Below are 27,584 nucleotides of genomic sequence, written 5' to 3' on the forward strand. Positions count from 1 at the left end.
TGAAAAGAGACAATAAAAGGTTTTATTATTCAAAGGTGTAACTGGGTAAGTTGATTTGTTTACATCCATTCTTGTGAAATATTTCTTAAAAAAATACGACCAACTTCTTTGTAAATAGCAGACACATACCTCAACTATGATGACCTAATTTTTGGTGGATAATGTACATGATTAGGCAGAAATAGGTAAGCTCACACTGGTAGATTAACTATCAAATTCTCAGTCAAAACTCCGTTTGTGGCCCCCGCTTCTTGATTGATTTCTATTCCCACTTCGTCTTCGACCATCTTGTCGACTTCCTGACCGACTTCCCTGTTGACTCTGTCTACCTGACCGGCCACCAGATCGACCCCCTGACCGACCTGACCGGCCTGACCGGGCACTTGACCAGCCACTCCTCTGTCTGGAATTAGAAGATGTGTTTCCATCATAATATTCTTCGATTTCTGGTAACTTGGCTGGCACTGAGATTATCCAGTCTGAATCATGCCACTCTGCCTGTTGGGGGAATTTACCGGATTAATATAAATGCAAACTAGAATCCATAAGGAAGCACATGAGTATAGGACACTCTTTTTTCATGCCTATTATCTATTAGCTAAAGGTCTTTAAAGTCAAAGTATATGGTACAAACTTAAAAACCAGAGGGGGAAAAACCATATTAAAAGCACTTGCCAGGCTGGTGTGGCTCAGTGGTTGAGCAACAACCCAGGAACCAAGAGGTCACCAGTTTGACTCCCAGTCAGAGCACATGCCTGGGTTGCAAGCTCGATTCCCGTGCAGGAGGCAGCCCATCGATGATACTTATCTCTCATCAATGTTTCTTTCTCTCTGTCCCTCTTCCTTCCTCTCAGTCTAAAAATCAATAAAAGCATTTGAAAAAAATAAATAAATAAAAGTACATTCATGCCCAGTTGGCGTGGCTCAGTGGTTGAGCATAAATTCCCAGTCAGGACACATGCCCGTGTTGTGGCTCAATCCCCAGAAGGGGGCATGCAGGAGGCAGTTGATCAATGATTCTCTCATCATTGATGTTTCTATCTCTCCCTCTCCCTTTCTCTCTGAAATCTATAAATAAATAAATCTATAAGTAAATGTGCTTTATTTCTTTATAAAGTACATTCACTAAAGATCCCAAGTTTTACTCTTAGGAGAAACCCTCAGGCCTATTTTGAGACTCTCAATGTATACATTCTAAAAGAGCACACTGTCTTCTCTGCATCAAACACTTAGGCCATTAATAAGTAGTGCATTGCTTTCAGCAAGTATACTGACAGAAGTAAGGAGTAAGAAGCTGATGATGGAGATTAAAAACGTGTAAGCACCATAGGAACTAGAAAAATGTGGCCAGTGGAAACAATTTGGTATTAGATTAAACAACTCAACATACACAAATCAGCAGCTCATAAGAGCATCAATGTCATATCCTGCAACATTAACTGTTCTTCATTGTGATCATAAATTGCCAAGGAAAGTTAATATTAAAATACCTGTTGGTAAGAGTGAGTAGACAAACACCCACACACACCATTGGTGGTAATATATAACCAAAGCCTTAAAAATGTGCAAACCATTTGGCCAAGCAGTCATCTTTAAAAATTCATCTTAAAGAGATAAACATAGCAATGTATAAAGAGTTAGCTACAACAACATTGTTTATAACAATATACTATGGGAAATAATCCAAATGTCAGAAAATAGGACACTAAGAAAAGTTGGACACCCCACATGGCCAAATGCCAGGGAGCCATTAAAAATAATCGTATAGCTGACACAGAAATGTATTCACAGTACATTCTGAATTTTTAAAGACTTAAAATACAGAACAATCCCCTCTTGTTTCAACATATGTATGTAAATATGCACAGGGATGCAATAGACAAATTCTACACTATAATCATTCACTTTCTTCAACAGATAAAATATAAGGAAATTTTTTAAAAGGACAAAAGAGGGAGAACCTATAGATTAAAAGAGAATTAAGAAACATCAAATTACAATATATGAACCTTATGGACCTTACATTAAAAAATATTTAGGAGATAATAGGGGAAATTTAAACACAAATTGGACAGTGTCGTGGAATTATTATTTTGGGGATTTAATTATGGCATTATGATTTTTTTTAAAGTATCCTTAATACTTAAGTATATGGAAATATTTGCGGTTGAAATGACAGAATACATAAAATTTGTTTCAAAATTCTAGGAGAGTGGGGAAGTAGACGGAAGTAGGCATGAGACAAAATTAGCCAGAAGTTGATAATTGTTGAAGCTGAGTGATGGGTACATGAGGATTTTTATGCAATTCTAATTTTTTATATGTTTGAAATTAGTTATAAAAAATGTTTTAAATTATGATACAGAATGGATATTTTATAGCAAGGAATTATTAATTGACTTAAGGCATGATATACTGTTACTATGTTCTTAATCCTTATCTTATAGAGAAACATACTCAACTATTGAACAGATAAAAATTTTTAAATACCTGTAACCTTTCTGACTCAGTTGTGGGAACATCAAAGCAAACACCCTAAAGACAAAATGAAACAATTTTATTTAGATTCATGAGTTGATTTTTTTCCTAATATGCTAATACTTGCTAATAATCTCTATATTCGATAAAACAAAAAGATTAGGTGTGTCCCATGATTGCTTATAGGATTAAAACAGCTAATACATAATAATGCCTGCTTATTTTATTTTCTAAATCAGAAAAATAATTAAACACAATATCTAATAAGAACCTACTACCACTGAAAGTCTAGCGCATTCTCTAGAAAAGCTTTTGTAGACGCCATAATGCTGTTCCATGTCCTTTATAAAATGACCTGTCTGATAGTCATTTCAAAATTTAGTACCAGCCCTGGCTAGTGTGCTAAATGGTTAGAGCGTCGGCCCAAGCACCAAAGGGTCTTGGGTTCGACTCCTGGTCAAGGGCACCTACCTGGGTTGCAAGTTCTATCCCAGGCCCTGGTCAGGGCACATGTAGGAGGCAGATAATCGATGTATCTCTCTTGCATCGATGATCGTTCTCTCTCTCTCCCCGCTTTCCCTCCCTGCTTCCCTTCCTTGAAATCTATAAATAAATAAATAAACTTGACCCTCTCTGAAAATCAATGGAAGAAAATATCCTCAGGTAAGGATTAACAAAGATTAATTGATTAATTAATTAGCTAATTAATTAATTGCCAGAAAGTTTCTCTCCTAAAGAGCTGCAGTGTTTATCAGATAATGAGAATGATGTAACCCAAGATGTTTCCTCCTTGGTCTTGCTAGTTAAGTTGAAAGTTAACTTAATACTCAAGTATAATAACTAGTTTAGCCTAAGGATCTTGTTATATTTTGCCTCCCCTCCACATTTTTTTCTGAATGTGTATATTTGTCTCATACTTGCCACAAACCCTTTTTGAATGTACGTAATATTAAACTCTGATCATTACTTCCAATAAACAATCAAGTTAATAAATTCTAGACTAAAATGAAGCTCTGTAGTAAAATTAGATGAATAATATAACATCTTTTCTCAAAACCATTAGAAGAAATCAGTCCCTAAGATTACAGATGGTTTTAACTTTGCTATTTCATAAATGTATTAAAATATTTAATGCACTTCATTATCCACATTAACAATCAATATTACTGGTCTGGCTCAGTGGATAGAGCGTTGGCCTGCGGATTGAAGGGTCCCAGGTTTGATTCCGGTCAAGGGCATGTACCTTGGTTGTGGGCACAACCCCAGTAGGGAGTGTGCAGGAGGCAGCTGAATCCATGTTTCTAATTCTCTAATCCCTCTCCCTTCCTCTCTGTAAAAAATCAATAAAATAAATATTTTTTAAAAACAACCAATAGCAGGCCACTCAAAAATTAATATTGCCTATTTCCTAAATAACAGTTGTGGCTGTTGGAATCATAAGTTACTTCATCTTAGAAAATAAACACACACCACACAATAAGTATATATGGGCAGAAACTTAAATAATTTGGATATTAGGTAGTCAAAATAAGAATAACTTACAGTTTTCTAGAGTAATGGGTTATTTAAATAACTGCCCAAAAATTTACAACAAAACAAACTAATTCATCCCATTAGGCCTCAATAAAAGAAAGAAAGTAGTTGATTAAGCTTTTTAGTTGTCTAAAAAAAGCTTACCATATTTCCTTTTAGGAGGCACATTCTGGTAATTTGGGACACAGCATTACTACTCAGTTTTCTGTTAAGTTCTTTCCAAGCACAGCTGACATCCTGTATTTCTTCTGGGCTTTCCAGAGTCATGGTCACAAACCCCTTAAGGAATAAAAGTTACACTATGTTTATGGAAAAAGCAACAGCAGCAGCAGCAGCAGCAATGATGTCCTAATTCAATGAAGTTCATGACTTAAACATGCCAACTTATGAGCCAACAATATAACATGACTGCTAAAAAAATAACTTCTTTGAAGCTGTATTAATAGAAGATGAGTGTTTACAGATCATTGATAGTACCATTCTCTTATGCATTGCGATGAAGACCAAATTTAATTCTAACCATCATGCTTTAAGAGATAATTAAACTAAAGCAGGGGTCCTCAAACTTTTTAAACAGGGGGCCAGTTCACTGTCCCTCAGACCATTGGAGGGCCAGACTACAGTTTAAAAAAAACTATGAACAAATTCCTATGCACACTGCACATATCTTATTTTGAAGTAAAAAAACAAAACGGCAAAAACACCCGCATGTGGCCCGCGGGCCATAGTTTGAGGACGCCTGAACTAGAGCATCAGAGAAAAGGTAGTAAAGAATTAAGGAAGTCAATTCTGAAAGAGTCCAAGTTTGCATGGAGTAGAAAAATAAGAGGCTATAAACTCTTTAAACTTTGTAGGGACTATTACATAGGCAAGACTTACTTGTTCTGTAAAATTTCACTGTACAGGAAAAGGATCAACATGAAGAATATATATGGAGGCATTCATTTAACAAATATTTCCGTGCCCTCTGTGTGTGTTTCAAAGACTCTACTAGGTGCTAGAGATTCAGCAATAAATAGCCCTTTCTCTCATGGAGGTTACATTGTAGTGTATGGGGAGAAGCGAGGGGGCTGATGGAATGCGACAGGCAGTAAACAAATAAGAAAATATACAGAATGTCAGATAGTAATAAGCACCATAAAGAAAAGTAAAGCAGAGCAAGGGAATAGAGGGTAAACCAAGCTATTTTAGGGTGATCAAGAAAGACCTCTCTACTAAGGTGATATTTGAGGAGAGACCAGAATGAAGTGAAGGTTATTAAAAGGAAAGAACATTTGAAACAATGCAAGTAAGTACAATGGCCTTGTGTAGGGGTAGGTTTAAGTTTAAGTAACAGCAAGTAGGTTAGACCCTAAACTGAAACAAGCAAGGGGAGAGTGGTAAGAGATGAGACCAAAGAGGTAGCAAGGGAAAGACACCCTGTAGGACATTTGTGGTAAAGGCTTTGGATTTGATTAACCTATAAAGAAATTTTAAACTACTAACACCCTGTTTCTAAGATATTCTAGACTTTTATCTAGACAACTGACCTACTCTTTTAAAAGATCAATAAAAATGATGGGCAAACAGTCCCAAATTAAAAGAGAGACATAATAACCAAATATAACATATAAACTCTGCCCTAACTGGTTTGGCTCAGTGGATAGAGCGTCGGCCTGCGGACTGAAAGGTCCCAGGTTCGATTCCGGTCATGGGCATGTACCTTGCTTGCGGGCACATCCCCAGTGGGAGGTGTGCAAGAGGCAGCTGATCAATGTTTCTCTCTCATCGATGTTTCTAACTCTCTATCCCTCTCCCTTCCTCTCTGTAAAAATCAATAAAATATATATTTAAAAAACAAAAACAAACTAACAAAAAAAAACATATAAACTCTAATCGGAACCTAATTTTTATAAAAAAGATATATATATAGGGGAGGGATAGGAAGAGAAAGGGGGAAGGGAGGTATAGAGTTGGACAATTAAGTCACTCTCGCAAAATGACATTTGGCTAAACCATTAACACCTGCCAAGTGGAAGCCATCAGATGGCCCAGCTGTACCCACTTAAGCTACATCAAGTAAGTCACATGCACGTTTACCTCCCCTACGCCTTTTGTTTCCCTCTCCCACCAACTCTCTCTGTCTCTCTCTTCACCCAGACATCAGAGAGCTCTTTTTTGATGGGTCCCCTCACCCAGGAACTCCCCTCACATACATCACAATGTAAGTGAACTACTTCCAACTAATGATTCTGGTGTGGTTTTAGATATCTGATACGGACATGGCAGGGGGCCAGATCAGATGACGTCTCACACACACACACACACACACACCATCCATATATACAGGCAATCCTTAATTTGCATGGTACTATGTTAACTTCACAGACTACTTCCCTATTTACATAGTTCCATGGCAATTTAAAAAATGAACAGGTTTTGGTTTGCAAGTTTCAGTTAACAAAGTGTTGTGCAAAGTGAAAATTTCCTGTATTTCTTTCCAGATAGACAGCTAGCTATGGTTCAATTTTAACCTTTTCTCAAGCACATACATTTTCTTACAGATTTCTACCTTATCAGAGGTAATCAAAGATCGTGGTTCAAAACTCGATGCACCGGAGATATGGGCTAATGCTGCAGCCAATGCATCCACCGCCCCTTTCTCTTCTATCAGTCTCTGAGCTGATGGTCGGAAAAAGTCAACAGCAGCATAAGAAACCGAAGCCAGGGACCTATAGTTTAAAAATAGCAAATTTTCTTGGTCAAGGCAAAGGGAAAAAATTAAAGATAAGAGAATGAATGGGAAAAGAAAGAGCAACGTTTTTGTATTTTAATATAACTAAGTATCTGCTGGTAAAACTGGTGATTAAATTTTCTGATTTTTGAACTAGCAGAGCTTAAAGATGAATAGCCTAACACAAAAGAAAAAATTATTCAGCAAGGTCAGAAAGCATACCTGATGGCATCCATGCTTTTAGATTTAACTAAATCCATTGTAGAAGGAACACCTACACGTTTAAAAGTAATTCCCTGAAAATGAAAGAATTACATTAAAGAAAAATGGAAGTCTTTACAATTAATTTCTAAATTAATATAGCTTTTTGAATTTCCATTTCTTGGACGAGATTTCCAAGCCCTAGCAGATCAAAAGATCTGCTTTTTCAAATAAATCACCAATTACAAAATCTAGAAAAAGAAAAGAGATTTTCTGAATTGCCCCTTAGTTACAAACATGGAATTTCACTTGCAAACTTAAGCTGATTCAAAAAAAGGAAAATGATGCTGTTTACAACTATGAATCTTTTTCTTATTACCCTATCTAATTTTACAAAGTATATTAAATAGTGTATAGAAACACATCATAAAAATAAAAAAATGTGAAATACCACAAAAAATCCATAATTACTCAATATAATCTTAACAATTACACCAAGACAATGTCATAGTCACCATTACAATGCTGGACACTAAGAGGTACTGAAATCATAATGCACTTCTGATTTTAGTATCAAGGGAGAAATTCAAGGGAAAAATGAGTCAGATTTTCTGTCTTCACAATAACACATAAATGAAAACAAAGACTTGCAGCTAATATATATTTAGCTCTCCACATGCTTCACATCCAAATGCAGCTTAAAGTGAGAAAAGTTATAAAGATCTATTTGTGAGAACAAATGTAAAAAGAACTCTTTTCAGATAATAAGCCTGAAATAAATTAACTCTACTTACTGCTTTTTGTTCCACATATCTTAGTTGACCTCTTTCTCTTGGTTGATAAAAACATATGCAAATTCCTGTCCGGCCAGCTCTACCTGTGCGTCCGGAGCGATGAATATAGGACTCAACATCCTAAAAATAAGAGGTAATACTTTTTTAAAACCTAGCAAGTTACACAGTCATTCCAACATCCAAATAATAATGCTAATAACAAAACTACTACTACCAATAATAACTCAATCCTGTCACTTTTTCCAAAATCCCAAAAAAATTTTATGCAGAATTTTGGGACACGGGGGATATGATCTTAAACCTTATCTAAAAATTTTTTAAAAATAAACAAAATAAAACCTTATCTACCCCATCCCAGGACTCTTTATATGGCAACTTTTTAATAATTCCCTTTATAAATCCATGTTTCACATCCAAATAATGAAGTTAGCAATTTGCAAAGACATCGGATTCTAGTCAATTTAACACCACAGTGACAAAAATGGCTAAGACAAGAACAGATAACATTTTTTATATCCAAAAGCAAAATTTTCCACACACAAAAAAAGTCAATTTATACAACTGTTCTTTTCCCCAAATCCAATCTCATTTCCTACCTGTGGAGGAGAACTCTGAATCACCAAGTCAACCTCAGGAATGTCCAAACCACGGGCAGCCACATTGGTCGCCACCAAAACTTTAAAACTACCTTCTCTGAAGCCTTTCAGTGTAATTTCTCTTTGTGACTGTGCAATGTCCCCATGTAAACACTGGGCATTCTATTAGGAAAAAGGGGAAAAGTAAGTGTACAATTCATACTTACAATTGATAGCACCCTAACACCATACATTCTGTGCTCTTTTTTTGTTGTTGTTTCTTTATCTTATTTTCTGATCACTGTAATGCATGTTTATTGTTCAAAAAACCATTACTGAAAACCTTTCCTTAAAATCATCCTCCTAGTAATTCACTGCTAGTAGTTAGGTGAATATTCCTCTGGAAATTTTTTTTTTAAATACACACACTGCCCTAGCCGGTTTGGCTCAGTGGATAGAGCATTGGACCGTGGACTGAAGAGTTCTGGGTTCGATTCCAGTCAGGGGCACATACTTTGGTTGCAGGCTTGATCCCTAACCCTGGTTCGGGGCATGTGTAGGAGGCAACCAATCCATGTGTCTGTCTCACACCGATGTTTTTCTCTCTCTTTCTCTCCCTCTCCCTTCCACTCTCTCTAAAAATCCATGGGAAAATATCCTCGGATGAGGATTAATAAAAAACAAACACACAAATACACACACACACACACACACACACACACACACACACACTTCTCACGTATATTAGCATGTACTGTAATTTTAAGTACTTACTTAAAAATAAGGGACCATACTATAATTATATTTATGTACTGTTTTGTAACCTGATTTATAAATTATTAGCCATTTTTCCACATCTATAATATAACTCAATTTTTTATTTTTATTTTTTAGAATTTAGTGACTTATTTTTTAATATCTATGTATATACACATACATATTTATTGATTTCAGAGAGGAAGGGAGATGGAAAGAGAGCTAGAAACATCAATGATGAGAGAGAATCATTTATTGACTGCCTCCTGCACGCCCCCTACTGGGGATTGAGCCCGCAGCCCGGGAATGTGCCCTTGACTGGAATCGAACCCAGGACTCTTCAGTCTGCAGGCCAACGCTCTATCTAGACCAGTGGTCGCCAACCTTTTGGACCTTGTGGACCACCGGTTGGTGACTGCTGATCTAAACCATCTAGGGCAGTGATTTTTTTAAGAGAGACAGAGGAACACTGATGTGAGAGTGCAACATTGATCAGCTGCCTCTTGCATGCCTCCCATCTGGGATTGAGCCCACAACCCAGGCCTGTGCCCTGGACCAGGGATCTCCTAGTAGATAGGACAACACCTAACCAACTGAACCACACTGGCCAGGGCCTTACCAAATTTTCAAAAACTATATATATGATTTCTTCATATGGATGCGGTATCATTTATTTTAACAATATTCTACTGATGAACATTTGGGTCGTATCCAAATCTTCACCTTCAGAAACAATGCTAGTGAACAACATTGTACTTGTATCTCTGGATACCTCATTATATGTATATTTCAGAAGGATATATATATATCTAGAAACTGTATTTCTGGGTCAAAAATTATGAACATTTAACAAAAGAGGTTGTACCCATTTACTCTTCAACATTCTGAGTATTTATTTCCTCATACCCTACCTACCCTGTTTACTATGAATCATTATAATCCTTGTGAATGTAATAGGCAAAAATGACTTCACAATGTTATTTCAATTTACATTTAGGTAATTTTTACTGAAGTTGAACCTATTTATATATTTATCTACCACTTTGCTACAAATAATTTTCCTAGATTACTGGTATAAATTTCCTAGTATTCTTAGCCACTATTAAAATTTTAAAGTTTATAACAATGCCCTGGCTGGTGTGGCTCAGTTGGTTGGAGCATTGTCCCATACACCAAAATGTGGCGGGTTCAATTCCCAGCCAGGACAAATGCCCAGGTTGTGGGTTTGATTCCTGGTCAGGTCAATGTTTCTGTCTCACATTGACGTTATTTCTCTCTCTCTCCTCCCCGCCTCTCTCGGCATATCCTCGGGTGAGGATTAAAAAAGAGAGAGAGAGAGAGAGAGAGAGAGAGAGAGAGCGCGAGCGAGCCCGGTTGGCATGGCTCAGTGGTTGAGCATCGACCTATGAACCAGGAGGTCACGGTTTGATTTCCAGTCAGGGCACATGCCCAGATTGTGGGCTCCAGGTTGAAGGCTCCAGGTTGTGGGGTGTGTAGGAGGCAGCCAATCAATGACTCTCTCTCATCACTGATGTTACTATCTTTCTCTCCCTCTCCCTTCCTCTCTGAAATCAATAAAAATATATTTTTTTAAAAAAGATAGTAAGACTTTTCACAAATGAAGACTACATTAGAAGAAAAACAAGACTAAACACGATAGATGATGCCTTAAAAATGGGAAGTTTTGAAAATTGAAGATGAAAAGAATTTGAGATAAAGTGACAAAGGAGAGAGAAAAGAAGAGCCAATGCCAACAAGAGTCCCTAAAGAAAAACTCCAAAGCAATCAAACCAAACACCAAAAAATTAGAATTCGGAACTACAAATTGCACATGTACATTGATTGTGTACCCAGAAAAAGTGACCAAGAGCAATACCAAAATATATTCTAGTATAACTACTGACTTTTAAAGAAAAAAGTCTTTTATGTTTAGGCAAAAGACCAAAATCACTCATAAGGGAAAAAAAGTCTGACTGGCATCAGACTTTTTTAGTATGCTTTATTCAAAAAATAAAAAATATTTAAGATACCAAAGAAAATGCAAACCAATCATTATATATTCGGCCAAATTTATTTCCAGGTATACCGTTATAAACAAGCTATCAATAGGCAATATTGTCTCCTTGAGTCTTTCTTCAGGATCTACTAGATAACTAGTCACAGACAAAAACATGACTAAAGAGACCATGATATAAGGACTGACGGCAAGATTACCGATGGATGTTGTCACAAAAAGAGAAAGCACTAGACATTTTACACACCTCCTGATGAAAGTATACACCACTGAAATAGTTCTCTCTAAAAAAACAACCTGAATTTTCAGGAAATACAGAAGACAGAAAAACATGTTAAATGATACCACATGGAAGCAATACACTAGATTATTTATGGAAACTTCGTTTCTTTCTCTTTTTTTGTTATTGATTTCAGAGGAAGGGAGAGAGAGACAGAAACAGCAATGATAAGAGAGAATCTATGATTGGCTTCTTCCTCCATGCCCCCTACTGATATCGAGGCAGCAACCCTGGGGCATGTGCCCTGACCAGAATCGAACTTTGACTTATATATTAAAGAGACTTAATGAAAACACACAACGTAAGAATTTTATCTGGATCCAGATTCAAGAAAAAACTATTTAAAGAAAAGAAAAGCACTTATGAGGCAATTGAGAACCTGAACACTAATTGATATTTCAAGGTATTAATTATTGTTAATTTAAAAAATAACAGCATTGTGCCATTGGTTGGTGTTGCTAAATGGTTAAGAGTGTCGGTCCCTGCACTGAAGGGTCCAGGGTTCGATTTCCAGTCAAGAGCACGTACCTGGGTTGCAGGTTCAATCCATGTGTAGGAGGCAACCAATCAATGTCTCTTTCACATAGATCTTTCTATCTCTCCACCCCCCCCTTTTTCCTTCCCTCCCTCCCTACCTTACCTTTCCCTTTCCTCCTTCCCTCCCACTCTCTCTAAAAATTGATGAAAAGCCGAAACCGGTTTGGCTCAGTGGATAGAGCGTCGGCCTGCGGACTCAAGGGTCCCGGGTTCGATTCCGGTCAAGGGCATGTACCTTGGTTGCGGGCACATCCCCAGTGGGGAGTATGCAGGAGGCAGCTGATTGATGTTTCTCTCTCATCGATATTTCTAACTCTCTATCCCTCTCTCTTCCTCTCTGTAAAAAATCAATAAAATATATTTTTAAAAAATTTGATGAAAAAATATCCTTGGGTGAGGATTAACAATAACAAAATAATAATAGCATTGTGGGTTTTTAAAAATAATCCTTTTCTTTTAGAGACACATACCCAAATATACATGGACATATGTTTTCTAGGGTTTGCATGAAAATAATTTAGGAGCAAGAAATGAGTAGAATTTGGATGAAATAAGATAATTGTTACAACTGGAGAATGAGTACACAGGGATTCATTAGACTTTGACTTTTGTACATGTTTGAAATTTTCCATAATAAAGTTAAGCCCAGCCGGTGTGGCTCAGTGGTTGAGCGCCAACCTATGAACCAGACAGTCATGGTTCGATTCTCAGTCAGGGCATATGCCCAGGGGACATGCAGGAGGCAGCTGATCAATGATTCTCTCTCATCATTGATATTTCTTTCTTTCTCTTTCCCTCCCCCTTCCTCTCTGAAAACAATAAATATACATAGGTTTTTAAAAGTTAAAGAAAGCCCTAGCGGGTTTGGCTCAGTGGATAGAGCATTGGCCTGCGAACATGGCACGTGCAGGAGGCAACCAATCGATGTGTTTCTCTCACATCAATATTTCTCTATCTTTCCCTCTCTCTTCTACTCTCTCGAAAATCAATGGAAATATATCCTCGGATGAGGCTTACAAAAAAAAAGTTAAAAGAAAAAAGACATGGACTTAGTATTCTGATTCATTCATTAAGTATTTGTGATTCATTTTACAACACAACTCTAAAATGTTACCCACTCATACCCATAGAAATTCACTATATTTCTACCTCTATATTTACTTTTTTATATATTTTTTTATTTATTTCAGAGGAAGGGAGAGGGAAAGAGAGAGAAACATCAATGATGAGAGAGAATCCTTGATCAGCTGCCTCCTGCACACCCCACACTGGGGATCAAGCCTGCAACCCAAGCATGTGCCCTGACTGGGAATCGAACTGTGACCTCCTGGTTCATAGATCCACGCTCTACCACTGAGCCACGCCAGCTGGGCATCTACCTCTATATTTTCAAGCTCACATCTGCAAAATCTTTAGAAAACCTGGTGAAAATGGGTAGAATTCTATCCTAACTTACCAGATCATTTGAGCCTGACTACAACTTCTTTCTGAATTAGACCCAATTCTAAAAATGACTATTAAGCCTGGCCAGTGTGAGTCAGTGGTTAAGCGCTGACCTATGAACCAGGAGGTCATGGTTTGATTCCCAGTTGTGGGACATGCCTCGGTTGAGGATTTGATCCATAGAAGGGGGTGTGCAGGAGGCAGCTGATCAATAAGTCTCTCTTATATTTGATGTTTCTAGCTCTCTTTCCCCCACCCTCCCTCTCTGAAATCAATAAAAAAATATATTTTAAAATGACTACCAAACATGGGCCACAAATGACAATATGAATTTTTGTGGAGTGATTCACCCATGTAATCTCAATTAGAGAAGTCATGAAAAAAGACTTACCTGTTTTATGTGCGGATTCATGGCCATTTCAGTTACATTCTTTTTGGTCTCACAGAAAATAATAGCCCTCCCTTCAGACCCACTGTAGACTTGAAGAACATCTCCAATAACTGCTGGCCTCTGAGACCAATGGCATTGGATGGCCAAATGCTTTGAGGAAAGAAAATGCCAAATATGTTTCATTAAAATTAGTAGAAAAGATTTCTCTTGTACATTTTTCTTCCTATCTGTTCAAGAATTGGCCTTCCTGGGAGACAATAAGACAATGATTCTCCTCAATCCCATTTAAAAACAATATACAAATGGCAATCAATAGGTAAAAGGATAAACAAATTGTAGTATATTTTATACAATGGAGTACTATTCAGTAATTAAAAGAAACCAACTTAGAGAGAAACCAACTACTGACACATCCAACATTATGGATGAATCTCAAAACATATGCTGGGAGAATGAAGCCTTTTAGAAAAAAAGAGTATAGACATTATGATTCCATTTATATGCTGCTCTAAAACAAACAAAACTAATCTACAGTAGAAAAAAATCACAACAGTGGTTGCCTAAGTATGGGAGACTGACTGGGTAGAAGCATGAGGGAAGTTCGTGGGATGATGGTAATATTCTATATTTTGATAGGGATTTATGCACCTGTATGAACTGGGCAAAACTAACAAATATATGTTTAAATGTTTGCAATTTTTTGCATGTAAATCTTATTTTTAAAAACTGTAAATATTATATGGGTGAACCTCAGAAACATGCTGTGACAGAAGCTAAACACACAAAAAGTCACATATTATATGATTACATTTATACAAAATACTAAATGATATTGAATTGCACACTTTACAAGATTAAATTTAGTTATTAGAATTTTGTCTCAATAAAAAATTTATAAATATTGAGCTCTAGCTAAAATACTTAAGAGGAAATATACTGATTTCTGCATTTTGAAATGCATCAAAAAACAAAATGGATACAGGGATGGGTAGGTAAGTGACAAAGCAAATATAGATGTTAATGACAGACTCCAGCAGTTGGTGAGTATATGGGTGTCCACTGTGAAATTTAACTTTTTGTTGTATTTATAAATTTTCATGTTAAAAAACGTAAACTATTTGTACATTTTAAAGCTGTGCATTTTAACATATACCTCAATAAAATTGTTTTTAACATGTAACATATATAAATTATAGAACACCTGGAAAATAAAGAGCACACAGAAGAAAACTAAGAATCATTTGTACTACCTACAACAAAGTGTTGCTTCCCCCACTCTCAAAAAAACAAAGAAAACAACCTGAATCTGATCAAATCTCACAACCTAACCATTAATTCACAGGGAAAATGAAGGCAGAGGAACATGTTAAATAACACTACAGGGTTGCAAATCAGCAAAATTGAGACTGTGGGAAACTTGTAAGACAACTGTTCAGTTCTTTTCAGAAAAATATTGCAAGGATATTAAATAAAAGGGACAGAGGAAATCTACAGATTACAAAAGATTTAAGACATACAAACCAGTGCAATGTAAAGATCTTATTTAGATCCAGACTCAAACTACTAAAAAAAAAAAAAAAAAAAGACAAGTAGGGTAATGTGGACACTAGATATTAATGGTATTAAAGAAGTATTGTTTTCTTCTTCTGTGATAAAAACTTTGTAGTTTTCTGGGTGGTTGTTTTTTAAAGAGCCTTTATCTTTAAAAATATATATTAAATTACATGAAGATGAAATGATAACTAGATTGCTTCAAATGTAGGGATGAAGAAAGACTTATCAGGCTACAAAAAAAATCATTTCTTAAAACATGGTAATAGGTATATCAAATCCCTTATATTATCCAATTTTCGTGTATGTTTGAAAACATCCTTAGTAAATTTTCACTGATACATTTTCCATTCTTATTGTAAAATTTCCAGCCATTACAAAATATACAAAGCTTCCTCTGACCATCCCATACTATAAAAGTCCTCTTTCCTAGAAGTAGTCATTATTAACTTGATGTTTATCCTTCCAACTTATCTTTGTACATTTACATAAATACCTAAAGAATGTAGCATTTTTTGTTTTATTTTTTAATATTATGAATCTGTACATATCACTTTGTAATTTGGTTTGTATCACTCAAATTCATTCTTTTTAACCATTACATTGTATTTACAGATATATATATAGTACGTACCTGACTATAATAAACCATGCAAATATTACCTTTAATTCCTTTTCAAAAAAACATACTATTGGTTTAAATTTTCATGAAGTCAAAATTATCAACCTTTTTCTTTATGATATATTCTTCTGACTTTATGTTTAGAAAACCCTTTCTTTTTCTAAAATCAAGTAATTGTTCATCTACATGTGCTTTAAATAATTTTATGCCTTAATTTTTAAAAAATCTTTTGGAAAAATTTTTGGTATATAATATTAGATGAGGATCTAACTTTTTTTCACCTAAACTTTAATAAATCATCCCAGCACTATTCTTTTAAATTGATATGAATCGCCTCCTCTGTCATATTCGACACACTTATTAACTGTCTCAATGGCTGCTTATTTAAATCTCCTGGAATTTGCCTGTTGATACTTTCCCCCCATTTTTTCTATTCTGCTCCTCAGTCACAGACATAGAATTACATAAGTATCTTATTGACTAAGGGCAAAAAAGAGATTTGGCTTGAAGTGGTACCCAAAACTTAAGTTTAGCTTCAACAAATTTCAAAATACCAACTAAAAGTTAAAATCTATCATGCTGGAAAGCTACTTACTTCCACAGTAGTTGCAGCCTTTTGAGTCATTTTTCCAACAAGGTCAACCTGTTCATATCTGGATTTCATGTATTTTTTTGCAACTTTGTATACCCACTGTGGGCAAGTTGCAGAAAAAAGTAAAGTTTGAGGATTGTCTTCAGAATCTTAAACAAAAAGAATTCAAATGCTTTCTTAATACCCCATGATGCAGTAAGCTCTTAAAAATCCCCCCAAACTTCAAAGAAATAGTGAAATATTCAAAAAGGGATGAATTTTGAATATACAAACTTCATTGCAATTATTCAAACTTTCAACTTTCAAAACTAGGGGAAACTATGAAGAAAACCAGAAGGAAGGTGAGAATTTAAGAAGGAAGAATGCGCAAAGAAATCAATAAATTGATTTAGTAAATCTAACTATCTATAAAATATAATACACAGAGGAAAGCATAGAAAGCTAAGAAAATAGTTAAAGTAAGCTACTGTATCTTCCTGTTCAGGAAGAGAACAGATACCAAATAACTTGAGTTGTGTTAGAAGAACACTGGGGACAATGTTGTAAAAACTATGAAATAAAAAATTCATAAGTTTTTAGATAAGAGAATTGCTAATGTGCTTATTTTGAATTAAGATGTACCAGTTTTGTAGGATTCATGGATGATATCTTCAACTTGTTCAGCAAAACCTAAATCTAACATTTGATCCACTTCATCAAGCACAACGTGGCGCAGTTTAGAAAGATCTAATCGGCCGCTCTGCAGATGGTCTTTGATACGACCAGGGGTCCCAACCAAGATGTCAATACCATTTCGAATATGATTTACTGTGAGAGGAAAGAAATATTAGCAATATGTAAATTAAATATCCTTTTCCTGCTATTTCTTTAGATTTTTAAAGTAGCAAATAGGTATTTGCGCTATTTTCATCCATATTTACTCACTTTGGCTTTGATATGATGTTCCACCATAAAAACACGCTACACTGAGTTTCCTAGTTATATCTTTGAAGTCTTTGGCTACTTGATTTGCCAGTTCCCTTGTAGGAGCCAAAACAAGTACCTGAGCAAGAGGTTTAAAAAAACAAAAACATACTTTTCTAAAGATGTCTAAATTCAAACTGAGAAGACTTTTTTAAGGTGCATTTAAAACTAGGAATCTCAACATGGTACTTAAAGACAGCACAAATAACAAGAACAATAGCTTATATTTATTATCTTCCCTTACTTCCTTCAGGTCTCTTTTCAAAACTCACTTTCTCAATGAGCTTACTAACCCTTTTTTCATATACTCTCAGTTGTTTCTCCTATCATTTATACCATATAAAATATTCATATTTTACTTATTTATTTATTGTCTGTCCCACCCACTAAAATATAAACTCCAAGAAGGCAAGGATTTATATGCGTTTGAATTACTGTATTCCTTGTACTTCAAACAGTACCTGGCACAGAACAGACACTCAAAAAAATATTGGCGGAATAAATGCTCTCTAGTGATTTTCATAAATTATCTAATTTGATCCTCACAAAAACTGTGAGGTGGATTATCCCAATTTTACAAATGAGGAATCTGAGTCTTAGAGAAGTTAAGAATCTTGCCCAAGATCCAATAGCTAGAAGTGGCAGACCTGGAATTTCCAGTAGTGTGCTTCTAGCATAAAAGCTTCTTAAGGCAGTGCTGGGACTGTGTCCTATTTCTATTACTTGCATTCTTTCCTAATTTCACCTAAGGAGCAAAACACTCTGAAAAAGATTTGTCCTGTTGGCCAACCTGATCCAAGACCATTATGACTTAATTATATTCATGTATGAGATACTTTCATACTGCAATATCATTTAATAGTCTCAAAAAAACAAATTACTTTAAGTCATGTATCTTTTCAAATTATGATGTTGATTTTTTTCTTCTTCACTTTTATGAAACTTAAATTAGGTCCTCTTTGTTCTTTACTATTTATAAAAACAAATTTCTAGACCTAGCCGGTTAGAGCATTGGGCTGCAGACTGAAGGGTCCCGGGTTCGATTCCGGTCAAGGGCACACGCCCAGGTTGTGGGTTCGATCCCCAGTGGGGGTGTGCAGGAGGCAGCCAATCGATGATTCTGTCATCATTGATGTTTCTATCTTTCTCTCCCTCCCCCTTCCTGTCTGAAATCAATATAAATACATGTTTAAAAAACAGATCTCCAGTACCCCAATAACATAGGGACCAGCAATATCATTTCTATAGTCTCTTCTTAAAGTTAACCAATGAAATAAAAATTGATAATTTGCTGAATGACCAAATAAATGAATACCTCTTTAGCAAATTCATTCTTTAAAAGCAAAGGTCATGACTAAAAGAAGAGAAGTTGTTCACTAAATATACTAACTGTAAATACTTCTAACATTAGATATGCTAGCTTCAAAATAATTATACAGTTATCAAAGATGTCTATGAATCCATACACATTACATTCATATGCAATAACTACTTCACTTTAGCCTTGAGATATTTTTTTACGTTAAAAAAAAAAATCAACAAATTTTTGCTTTAGGACCCAAATTTTTACTTTATGCCACAGAGTTAATTTTTCTATCATGGGGGGGTACCTGAACTTAAAACCAGTACACTCTTTCTTCCCTTTTCATTAATGTTTAAATCTTTTACTCCTATAATGGTTACCTTTGGTGAGCGGCTTTTTTTAATTGTCTCTTGATTTCTTTGGAGTCTTTCAATCAAGGGAATGGCAAAAGAAAATGTCTTTCCTGTTCCTGTTCGTGCTTGAGCAATTAAATCTTTTCCTTCATATACAGGACCAAAGGTCTTAACTTGAATAGGAAACAGATACGTTACCCCTCGACCTGAAAAATGAGATTTCATTGAAATATTTATATAAATATTAGGAAAAAATTTATTTCTTTGAAAATGATAATCCTGATTCCTCAACATCTGCCTAAAGATACCACCTAATGACATTTACAGTTATCCCTACCCCAAAGAAGAATTCTTATTTTTAATGGTCTAACTTTTGACAATTACATATAATTCTCTAGAGTCAAAAACAAATTGGAATACCAAAAGGATGATGTAGAAATAACCGCAATTAAAAAAGAACTATTTATGCTTTCTATATTCTCCTTTTAGACAGAAAATTTGGTTTTTAAATTTACATTTTCAATTCCATATCCATTAAGTTCATAGTACCTTTGAGAAGCTTTATAGTCTCTTCAGAAATAGGGAAATTGGAGAAGGCTCCTTCTTTCTGTTCACGTGTTAGGGTCTGTCAAAATGAAATCAAAGTTCTAACTAATAGAGTTCATATTTGACTAGGTATTTAGAATCTTTTACTCATTTACTGTTTTTATTTTACTACATAAGTTAACAAAACAACTTTCGTTAATACTTGCAAAAACTTTATAGATTAACTTACATGATAAATTAGTGGGAAATACTTTTAATTTCAAAAGTATCCCTTTAAATAGCAAGCTTACTCAATACATCTCCCATAGTACACTTAAAAATAATTCACACATAAGACTCCCTTTAGTAATAATCTACCACATAAATCAAAAATATATTTCCATTTAACTAAGATATTACAAAAAAGCTACTTAATAATCTAAATCATATTCACAGATACAAACAATGTTAATTATTATGAAAATTAATACCAGCCAATAAAACAGCCCTGAAAGAAATTACACATGAGGAAAGTAAATTGCTTCCAAAAATAAAAGTTAAAAAGTTGTTCTATAGCTCTAAACAGCATTTTTTTAGGTCACTGATACAAATAAAAGTTCCTGTAAGCTTGAAAATTTCTTTAACATATATACAGATTAGCATAACATTATCATTTAAGATTAGAAACTCTGTATTAGTCAGTGTATATATGGAACAAAGACAATATATCTACCCATAAACTTTATTATTGGCGTGTTTAAAGAAAGTAGTTCCAGAACCACACACAATAGCAATTTTTAAATAGGGAATCAGATAAAAGACATATCAAATTCAAATTGTAAGTCATTAAGCAAATTTCAACGCTGTCATTTTTTAAGATTAAAAGAAAAAATATATTACAAAAGTAATACATTTTCATTATAAAAAATATTAGAAACCATACATAAACAGAAAGAAATTTTTAAATTATCTATAATCCAGTCAGCTAAAGCCACATTTGAAACATTCTCCCAATCCTCACTCTATACACATACAAATTTTTAAAGTAAAAATAAGCCAACAGTATACACTGTTATGTTATCTGCTTTTTTTTTTCCATTTACTATGATAAACTAAGTGCCTTTTTAACATTCTTCTATGACCTTTATGATAGACGTATGCTATTATGTGGATACAACATATTTTATTAAGCCGATTGCCCACTACCAGACACTTAGGATGTTTAAATTTTGGCTATTATCAACAATGTCACTGTGTTAAGAATACTTATTCATACATTTCTGCACACCTCATAACTTACTCCTTAGAAAGATAAATTCCTAGAAATAGAATTATTGAACTCTAACATGATCTAAATAAAATTATAAACAGTTAAGTCTATTATAATACAGAGCATCATTGTACCAAGCAAAATCCCAATAGAGTGAGCAACTTGTACAGTCCATTGCTAGTAATACAGATTTGTGGGGCCTTATTTAGATCAATCTCTAATATATGTGCTTCCTGGCCAACAGCAAATTCACAAATAAAAAAACCACCATATTGTAAGACAAGGATTCAACATCTATTCCCAAAACTCCCCAAAGATTGATATTAAATTAAGCTCGAATGTATTTATATTATTAGCAACTATCAGATTAAAAAATTTTAAAGAATTATTAATTACCAAGAATTATTAAGAATATCAAAGTTGTTTCTTTCTCAACATCTTTCTAAGCATCACTGACAATTTGTGATAGCTAGAAAAATCTATGAACTCTGGTAGAGAAAAACTGCAAAAACAAACTGAACAAATTCTAAGCAAGAAAATATCTACTGTAACAGGTACTGGGCAAAAGCAATGAAGATTCTATACTAAACATGTTTTCTACACTTCGCCCAAAATATTCAAGAGAACAGATTTCTTCAGATCATTTTTATATGTTTCATTTTCTTTTTAAAAATGCAGCTTTAAGACTGAATTTCAAAGACTTAAAGATCATTTAAAGTTGCTATTGTTATAGAAGCAGAAAAAGCAGATGGCAAAATACACAGTCAAGAGGGCTTATGTACCTTATTTCAGGAAGTCAGAAGTCAATTCATGAGTACTAGTAGGGTCCAAAATAACCATAAGAAATGCAAGTATGTGACCATCAATAAGCAATTTGGAAAAACTGTTTGTGAACCCAAATGTACAGGAAAGGTTTAAATCTGACCACCCCCCACCTCCGCCCCAGAGGCAATACCTTAAAAGAAACAGGGGACAAAGGAAAAAAGGCTCAGGTTTCGGAGGTAGAGATTCCCAGGTCCAACAGAGTACTGAATACTAAGCAGAAAATATTATAAAATCAATTCTAATTAGTCTAATCAATCCAATTAGCCTGCATTTCAAGGAAAATGTCAAATGCAAGACAAAAAGTATCCATACCTCCTCTAGTTTATTATCACTTGACTTATGAGTAGAACTATCTAAGGATGATACTCGCTTTGATTTTTTTTCACATGCATCAATATCTCCATTTGACAGATCTTTTCTTCTTGACTTATGAGACTTAGAAAATTCATTTGAAAGTGTATTATATCCTTCTTCAGTGTCTCCATTTAACTTCTCTTTCATTTTAGCTTTTTTGGACTTGGGAGCATCCAGGTCATCTGCAACACCATTTTCTCTTGTTTCTGATTTCTCATCCGAGTCATAATGGTGCCTTGACTTCCTTCTATCACTCTGTGAAAAAAACAAAGAAGCAGTGACAAGAGAGCCAAAAGCTCTTCTCTAAGAAGTTAGAGCATGACTCCTCAACCAGCAAAGCTCAACATACCTTTATCTTGAAAAGTAACCTGGCAGACATCCAGGCTGGTTTCTAATGCCAAGCCTTAGCCTCATCTCCTGCTTTTTCTCTTCTTTTACATTTTCAAGACTTGGCCCCTAGCCCCTCTCTAAATCTCATCATTATTTTTTTTTTAAAGATTAATGTGTTCTATCAATGCTTTTAAAAAAATGTTTTTATTGATTTCAGAGAGGAAGGGAGAGGGTGAGAGAGATAGAAACATCAATGATGAGAGAGAATTATCGATCAGCTACCTCCTGCATGCCCCCCACTGGGGATTGAGCCCCCAACCCCAGCATGTGCCCTTGACCTGAATGGAACCCACGACCCTTCAGTCCACAGGCCGACACTCTATCCACTGAGCCAAACCGGCCAGAGCTCTAATCCCATCATTAGATTTAAAGGAAATTAAAATTACTCTTTTGCAGAAAAAAGAATGAAAACCCAAGATTTATAAATTGAAAGACACACAAAAGCTTCTAATATCTCCAAGAGAAAAAAATATTAATACTTATTGAGTACCTACCCAGCATTGTGTAATGTGTTTTCGGCTTATCTTGTTTAAATCTTCATAACAACCCTATAAGGGAAGTACAGGTCCATAATCCCTTATCCGAAATTCCGATATCCATAAAGCTCTGAAAACCGAAAGTTTTTTTGTAACTTATTTGGAGACAAAACCTTACCTGACCTGAACTCATTTGGTGGCAAAATTGGACTTGAACTAATGTGAGGCTATTTATAATCCTTATTTATTATATTAGAATGAATATTCATATTTAATATTAAGGTGTTTGATTTTAGATTGGGGGCCCAAAAACCCTTCTGGGGTGTTGCCCTTCTAAAAATCCCCAGAATTCTTAATTCCAAACACATCTAGCCCAGGGATTTTGGATAAGGGATAATGAACCTGTATTATTTTTACCATTTTACAGATGAGGAAACAGAAGTTCTTAGCTCAGTAACTTGCCAAAGACCCACATGTGGAATTTCCTGCAAGTGGAAGTGCTAGAAATCAAGACCCATCTGACTTGAAAGCCCATGATTTTTTTTTTTTTTATATCATGCTTCCTCTCTGAACTTTGATAAATAACAGGTTAAAGAAAAAAACACACAGCCCTAACCGGTTTGGCTCAGTGGATAGAGCGTAGGCCTGCAGACCAAAGGGCCCTGGGTTCGATTCCAGTCAAGGGCATGTACCTTAGTTGCAGGCTCCTCCCCCAGGCCCCCACCCCCCAGCCCCCCAGCCCTGGTCAGGGCTCCTGCAGGAGGCAACCAATCTATGTGTCTCTCTCACATCAGTGTTTCTCTCTGTCTTTCCCTCTCTCTTCCACTCTCCCTAAAAATCAATGGAAAAATATCCTCGAGTGAGGATTAACAAAAAATAAAAAATAAAACTATATAATTCATGTAAAACTCCAATTGTTATACTCCCGTGGAAGAACAAGTACCATATTTTCCGGCGTATAAGACGACTTTTTAACCCAGGAAAATCTTCTCAAAAGTCGGGTGGTCTTATACGCCGGGTGTCATCTTATAGGGCGGGTATATCCCAAACTCTATATTTTAACTGGAAAAGTTGGGGGTCGTCTTATATGCCCAGTCATCTTATACGCCGGAAAATACAGGTATATTAGTAATTCTAGAAAGTAAAAAGTTTTTTAAAGTTTTAAAATTTTAGTTACTAGAACCATTTACAAAGGACTATGCTACAACTTCAGTTGTTTTTTTAAAATATATTTTTATTGATTTCAGAGAGGAAGAGAGAAATAGAAACATCAATGATGAGAGTGAATCACTGATCAACTACCTCCTGCAAGCCCCCTACTAAGGATCAAGCCCGCCACCAGGGTATGTGCCCTTGACCAGAATCGAACCTGGGACCCTTCAGTCCACAGGCTGATGCTCTGAGCCAAACCAGCTAGGGCTGCAACTTTAGTTTTAAAACACCAGACTAGTGGCCACTGTTTTAATATCTTCAGCCAGTAAGCAATTATTTGAAAATTTAGCACTTCAGAATTACTTGGTCAAATATTCAAAATAAATTAGATAGTAGTGATTAGTGATAGTAAAAGCTACCACCACCAAAATTTTCACCATGATTTACACAATTTTTACAGAGTATTTTCACATACAATTTTCTCATCCATGAAATAGGAATTGCAGTGAAAACTTAATAATACATGTGAAAATGCTTTGTAAACAATAGACCTTTAAATTAACGTAAATCATATACAGTTAAATGTCACATCATTTGGTCTTTAGTTAAATGAACTAGCCCACATTTCCCCAAATCAATAGGTTCTATAGAAATACAAGGTCATTTACAGAGTCAGCCTTGGAGTTTGAATTGTTCCTCAGCCCTGCACTTCAGGGAAATGAAGCAAGGTAAAGGGAGACCTCTAGGTCCAAGCGCAGCAATATCACAAGGTGATGAATATATTATTCCACATCTGATCCACAGTACCTGACACTCTCCACTTCCTTGGCTTCCATACGCTGTATATTCCCTCCTTATTCTCTTACTCTACCTTCGGTGGTTCCTCTTCCTCCTCTTTCTGTGGATGCTCCTTAAGTCTGTTCTCTATGTACACTTTCATACCATTTTCATGGCTTCAGCATACACTGCAAGGCTTCCTTCCTCACCTGCACTACAATTCTGAGAACCTAAGGCCCAGCTCCATAGCTCAACAAACCCCAAACCAAAGCTATCTTCGACTATTTCTATTAGTTAGTACTCCAATCTGTTTCCAAATCATATAGCCCCAGACAACAAAACCTTATCACCTTCCGACCTTAACACCAAGGTAAACTTGCCATTCCAGCTAAGCATTTTTTTAAATTGTACTAAAATATACATAACATCAAATTTACCACTTTAACCTACAGTTTGGCAGCAAGTACTTCTGGAGAATCTACAATGTGAAAGCCATCAATTTACAAGAATATAGTGAAATGTAATGGACAAATACATAGTCATTTCCCTCCAGAATCTTTGGGAAGTATTTGGGAAAGATATACACAGGAAAAATGAGCTAACTTTACAAGGAAGTGCAATAATAAATGACAATCGAATGATAAAGATAGCACTGGAACAAGACTTACAAGGAGGATAACATTATCTGTTCACACTGGAGTGGTTAGAACATAACTAAACCTTAACAGATGGGTAGGATTTGATGGTAAAAAGGGAAACAAGTATTTCAGGAGGAGCCAAAATTAAAATCACTGCTGGATGATTCCACTTGCATGAGGTATCAGGGGCTGAAGAGAGGAGGCAAAGGGGAGTTGGTGTCTAATGGGCACAGAGTTTCGGTTTAGAAGGATGAAAAAGTGCTGGAGATGAAGGGTGGTGATGGCTGCGGAACAATACGAATGTGCTTAATACTGCAAAACTGTGGTTTAAAATAGTTAAAATGGTAAGTTTTATGTGTATATTTTAGTACAATTAAAAAAAAAGACTGCTTGGCTAGAATGGCAAGTTTACCTTGGTGATCAGGTCGGAAGGTGATACGGTTCTGCTCTCTGGGGCTATACAGAACACAGCCCTTCTTTTGTCAAATGCCAGCCTTTTTCTCAGCTGTGTTCTCCAACTCTCATTCTTCGGAGGAGCTGGGCGGAGGGGTAGTCTCTACCATGCTACAGGTTCCTTGAGAGGAGGGGCTCATTTAAACTCCTTGATGCCCCGAAGAGAGTCTGGCACAAATTAGGCTCAGCAAGTACTTGTGAAATGAATGAAAATACTAACAGTAGAGGCTATCCATAACATAACCCACAGGATCTCCATCACAGCCAAATCCTGGCGACGCTGGCGGTGATCCTTTTCCCTAAGCCTCCCCAGATTAGTTATGGAGGTTTGTAAACCTAAGGCCGCTCTCCCCAAGATTCCCGTCCACAGGTCAGGGGGACGGAGAAGCAACACACATTCAAGGCAAGCGGTTCTCTTCATCATTTTCTAAGACGGCCAACAAGAACCAGATGACAGGCCTGGCTGCTTAAGGAAGAAGAGGAAAGGGCCGATTCCGCGTCGATGGGAGCTTACAACTGCCCATCTCGTAGGCGCCGACGGGAAGGACTCAAGAACCAAAGCCGAGCGCCCGGCCGAAGCCCAGCACCGCCCTCCTCCCGGTTGGGCGTGGAGGCGGGAATGGTCCTGGAGCGACCTCAGGGGAACGAGGGCTGCGCGAGGGGAGGTCCTCGGATGCTAGGACCCGGTTGTGACAGGCTATCAGGGACAGCTCCCCTCCCCGCCCAAGCCGGCGCAGCCCAAAAGGAGGCGCGGCCCATCTTCAGCGCACCTTTTGCTTCTCCTGGCTCTCGGTGTCCTCCAAGGGTGCCTCCAGCTCCATAATGTCTCCCCAGAGTAGTTTCCCAGGCATCATTGGTCGCCGCCGCCTCCCTCTGGGCACGGTGGCCACAACCACCTACCGCTAGCGACAGAGTGAAAGGAAGCGGGGGCAGGGCGGTCGCCGGACCAGAGCCATGCGTCACTTCCGGGACACGCACCGCACAGCGGGGGTGGGGGTGGAGGGGAAGTAATCCCGGATACTCTTGGTTTAAACTCTTCCCAGGCGCCTCAACCTGCAACCAATGACTGTGAGAAGTCTCGATTGGCCCACCCTCGTTCTAAAGTGATTGGCTCCTAAGAGTAAAACCTGGCCAATCTGCATAAAGGACGCGCGAGCTTATTAACATAAAAATGGTGGTGGTGGTGGGGTTCCCTCTCTCTACCCCTCCCCCACCCCGAACATTCCTCCTCGGCACCCCGGAGACGCTACAGGGCTTCCCAGCATGCAGTGCGGGGACTAGGAAGCGCCTCGGCGGCCGGGGCGGAGAGGTCCCCGCGCGCGGCGGGCTGGCGCGTGGACGGCCCCGTGCAGGGCTAGACGGAGCGCCACGTGCCGCCCGCCATTCGCCCCGGAAGCTGCCGGCCTCGGCCCCGCCTATTGCGGGGTGAAGCGTTTAAGGTCCGAAGGCTTCGCGCGAGGCCTGCGGTCCGGCCTCGGTGGGAAGGGGCTCCGTGGGCTCTAAGTGAACACCGGGACAGGACAGTGGTCCCGCAAGTGCTAAGTTGTTGTCAGGAAGTTGGTCCTTGGCTCATTTTACGCCCTCCCCATATTCCGTATTTGAAACAGAGGGAACTAGGAAGGGAT

At 36.8% G+C, this 27,584-nt stretch overlaps 1 protein-coding gene across 4 annotated transcripts; it reads right to left on the reverse strand.

The window, feature by feature from the left end:
* On the reverse strand, positions 1 to 26,859 carry DDX50 (DExD-box helicase 50). 4 transcript variants are annotated; one of them, XM_028151431.2, is made up of 16 exons: positions 26,730 to 26,793; positions 22,958 to 23,069; positions 22,032 to 22,328; positions 19,649 to 19,724; positions 19,127 to 19,305; positions 17,405 to 17,522; positions 17,102 to 17,287; positions 16,484 to 16,629; positions 13,716 to 13,865; positions 8,316 to 8,477; positions 7,720 to 7,839; positions 6,947 to 7,020; positions 6,563 to 6,722; positions 4,156 to 4,290; positions 2,491 to 2,535; positions 1 to 498 (listed from the first exon to the last, which is right to left on the reverse strand). In XM_028151431.2, the coding sequence occupies exons 3-16, from the start codon at positions 22,218 to 22,220 to the stop codon at positions 220 to 222; spliced, it is 2,019 nt and encodes a 672-aa protein (XP_028007232.1). In that variant the 5' UTR covers positions 22,221 to 22,328; positions 22,958 to 23,069; positions 26,730 to 26,793; the 3' UTR covers positions 1 to 219. The 4 variants fall into 4 exon arrangements, 3 of the variants coding, with proteins under 3 accessions (XP_028007232.1, XP_008143661.1, XP_054585005.1); XR_008558750.1 differs by lacking the exon at positions 22,958 to 23,069 and adding an exon at positions 1,491 to 1,604 and having other exon boundaries at positions 439 to 498; positions 26,730 to 26,859; XM_008145439.2 differs by lacking the exon at positions 22,958 to 23,069 and having other exon boundaries at positions 26,730 to 26,859.
* Between the last annotated feature and the right edge of the window lie 725 nt (positions 26,860 to 27,584).

This window comes from Eptesicus fuscus, chromosome 17 (genome assembly GCF_027574615.1).
Source record: "Eptesicus fuscus isolate TK198812 chromosome 17, DD_ASM_mEF_20220401, whole genome shotgun sequence".
In the NCBI taxonomy this organism is placed as follows: Eukaryota; Metazoa; Chordata; class Mammalia; order Chiroptera; family Vespertilionidae; genus Eptesicus; species Eptesicus fuscus.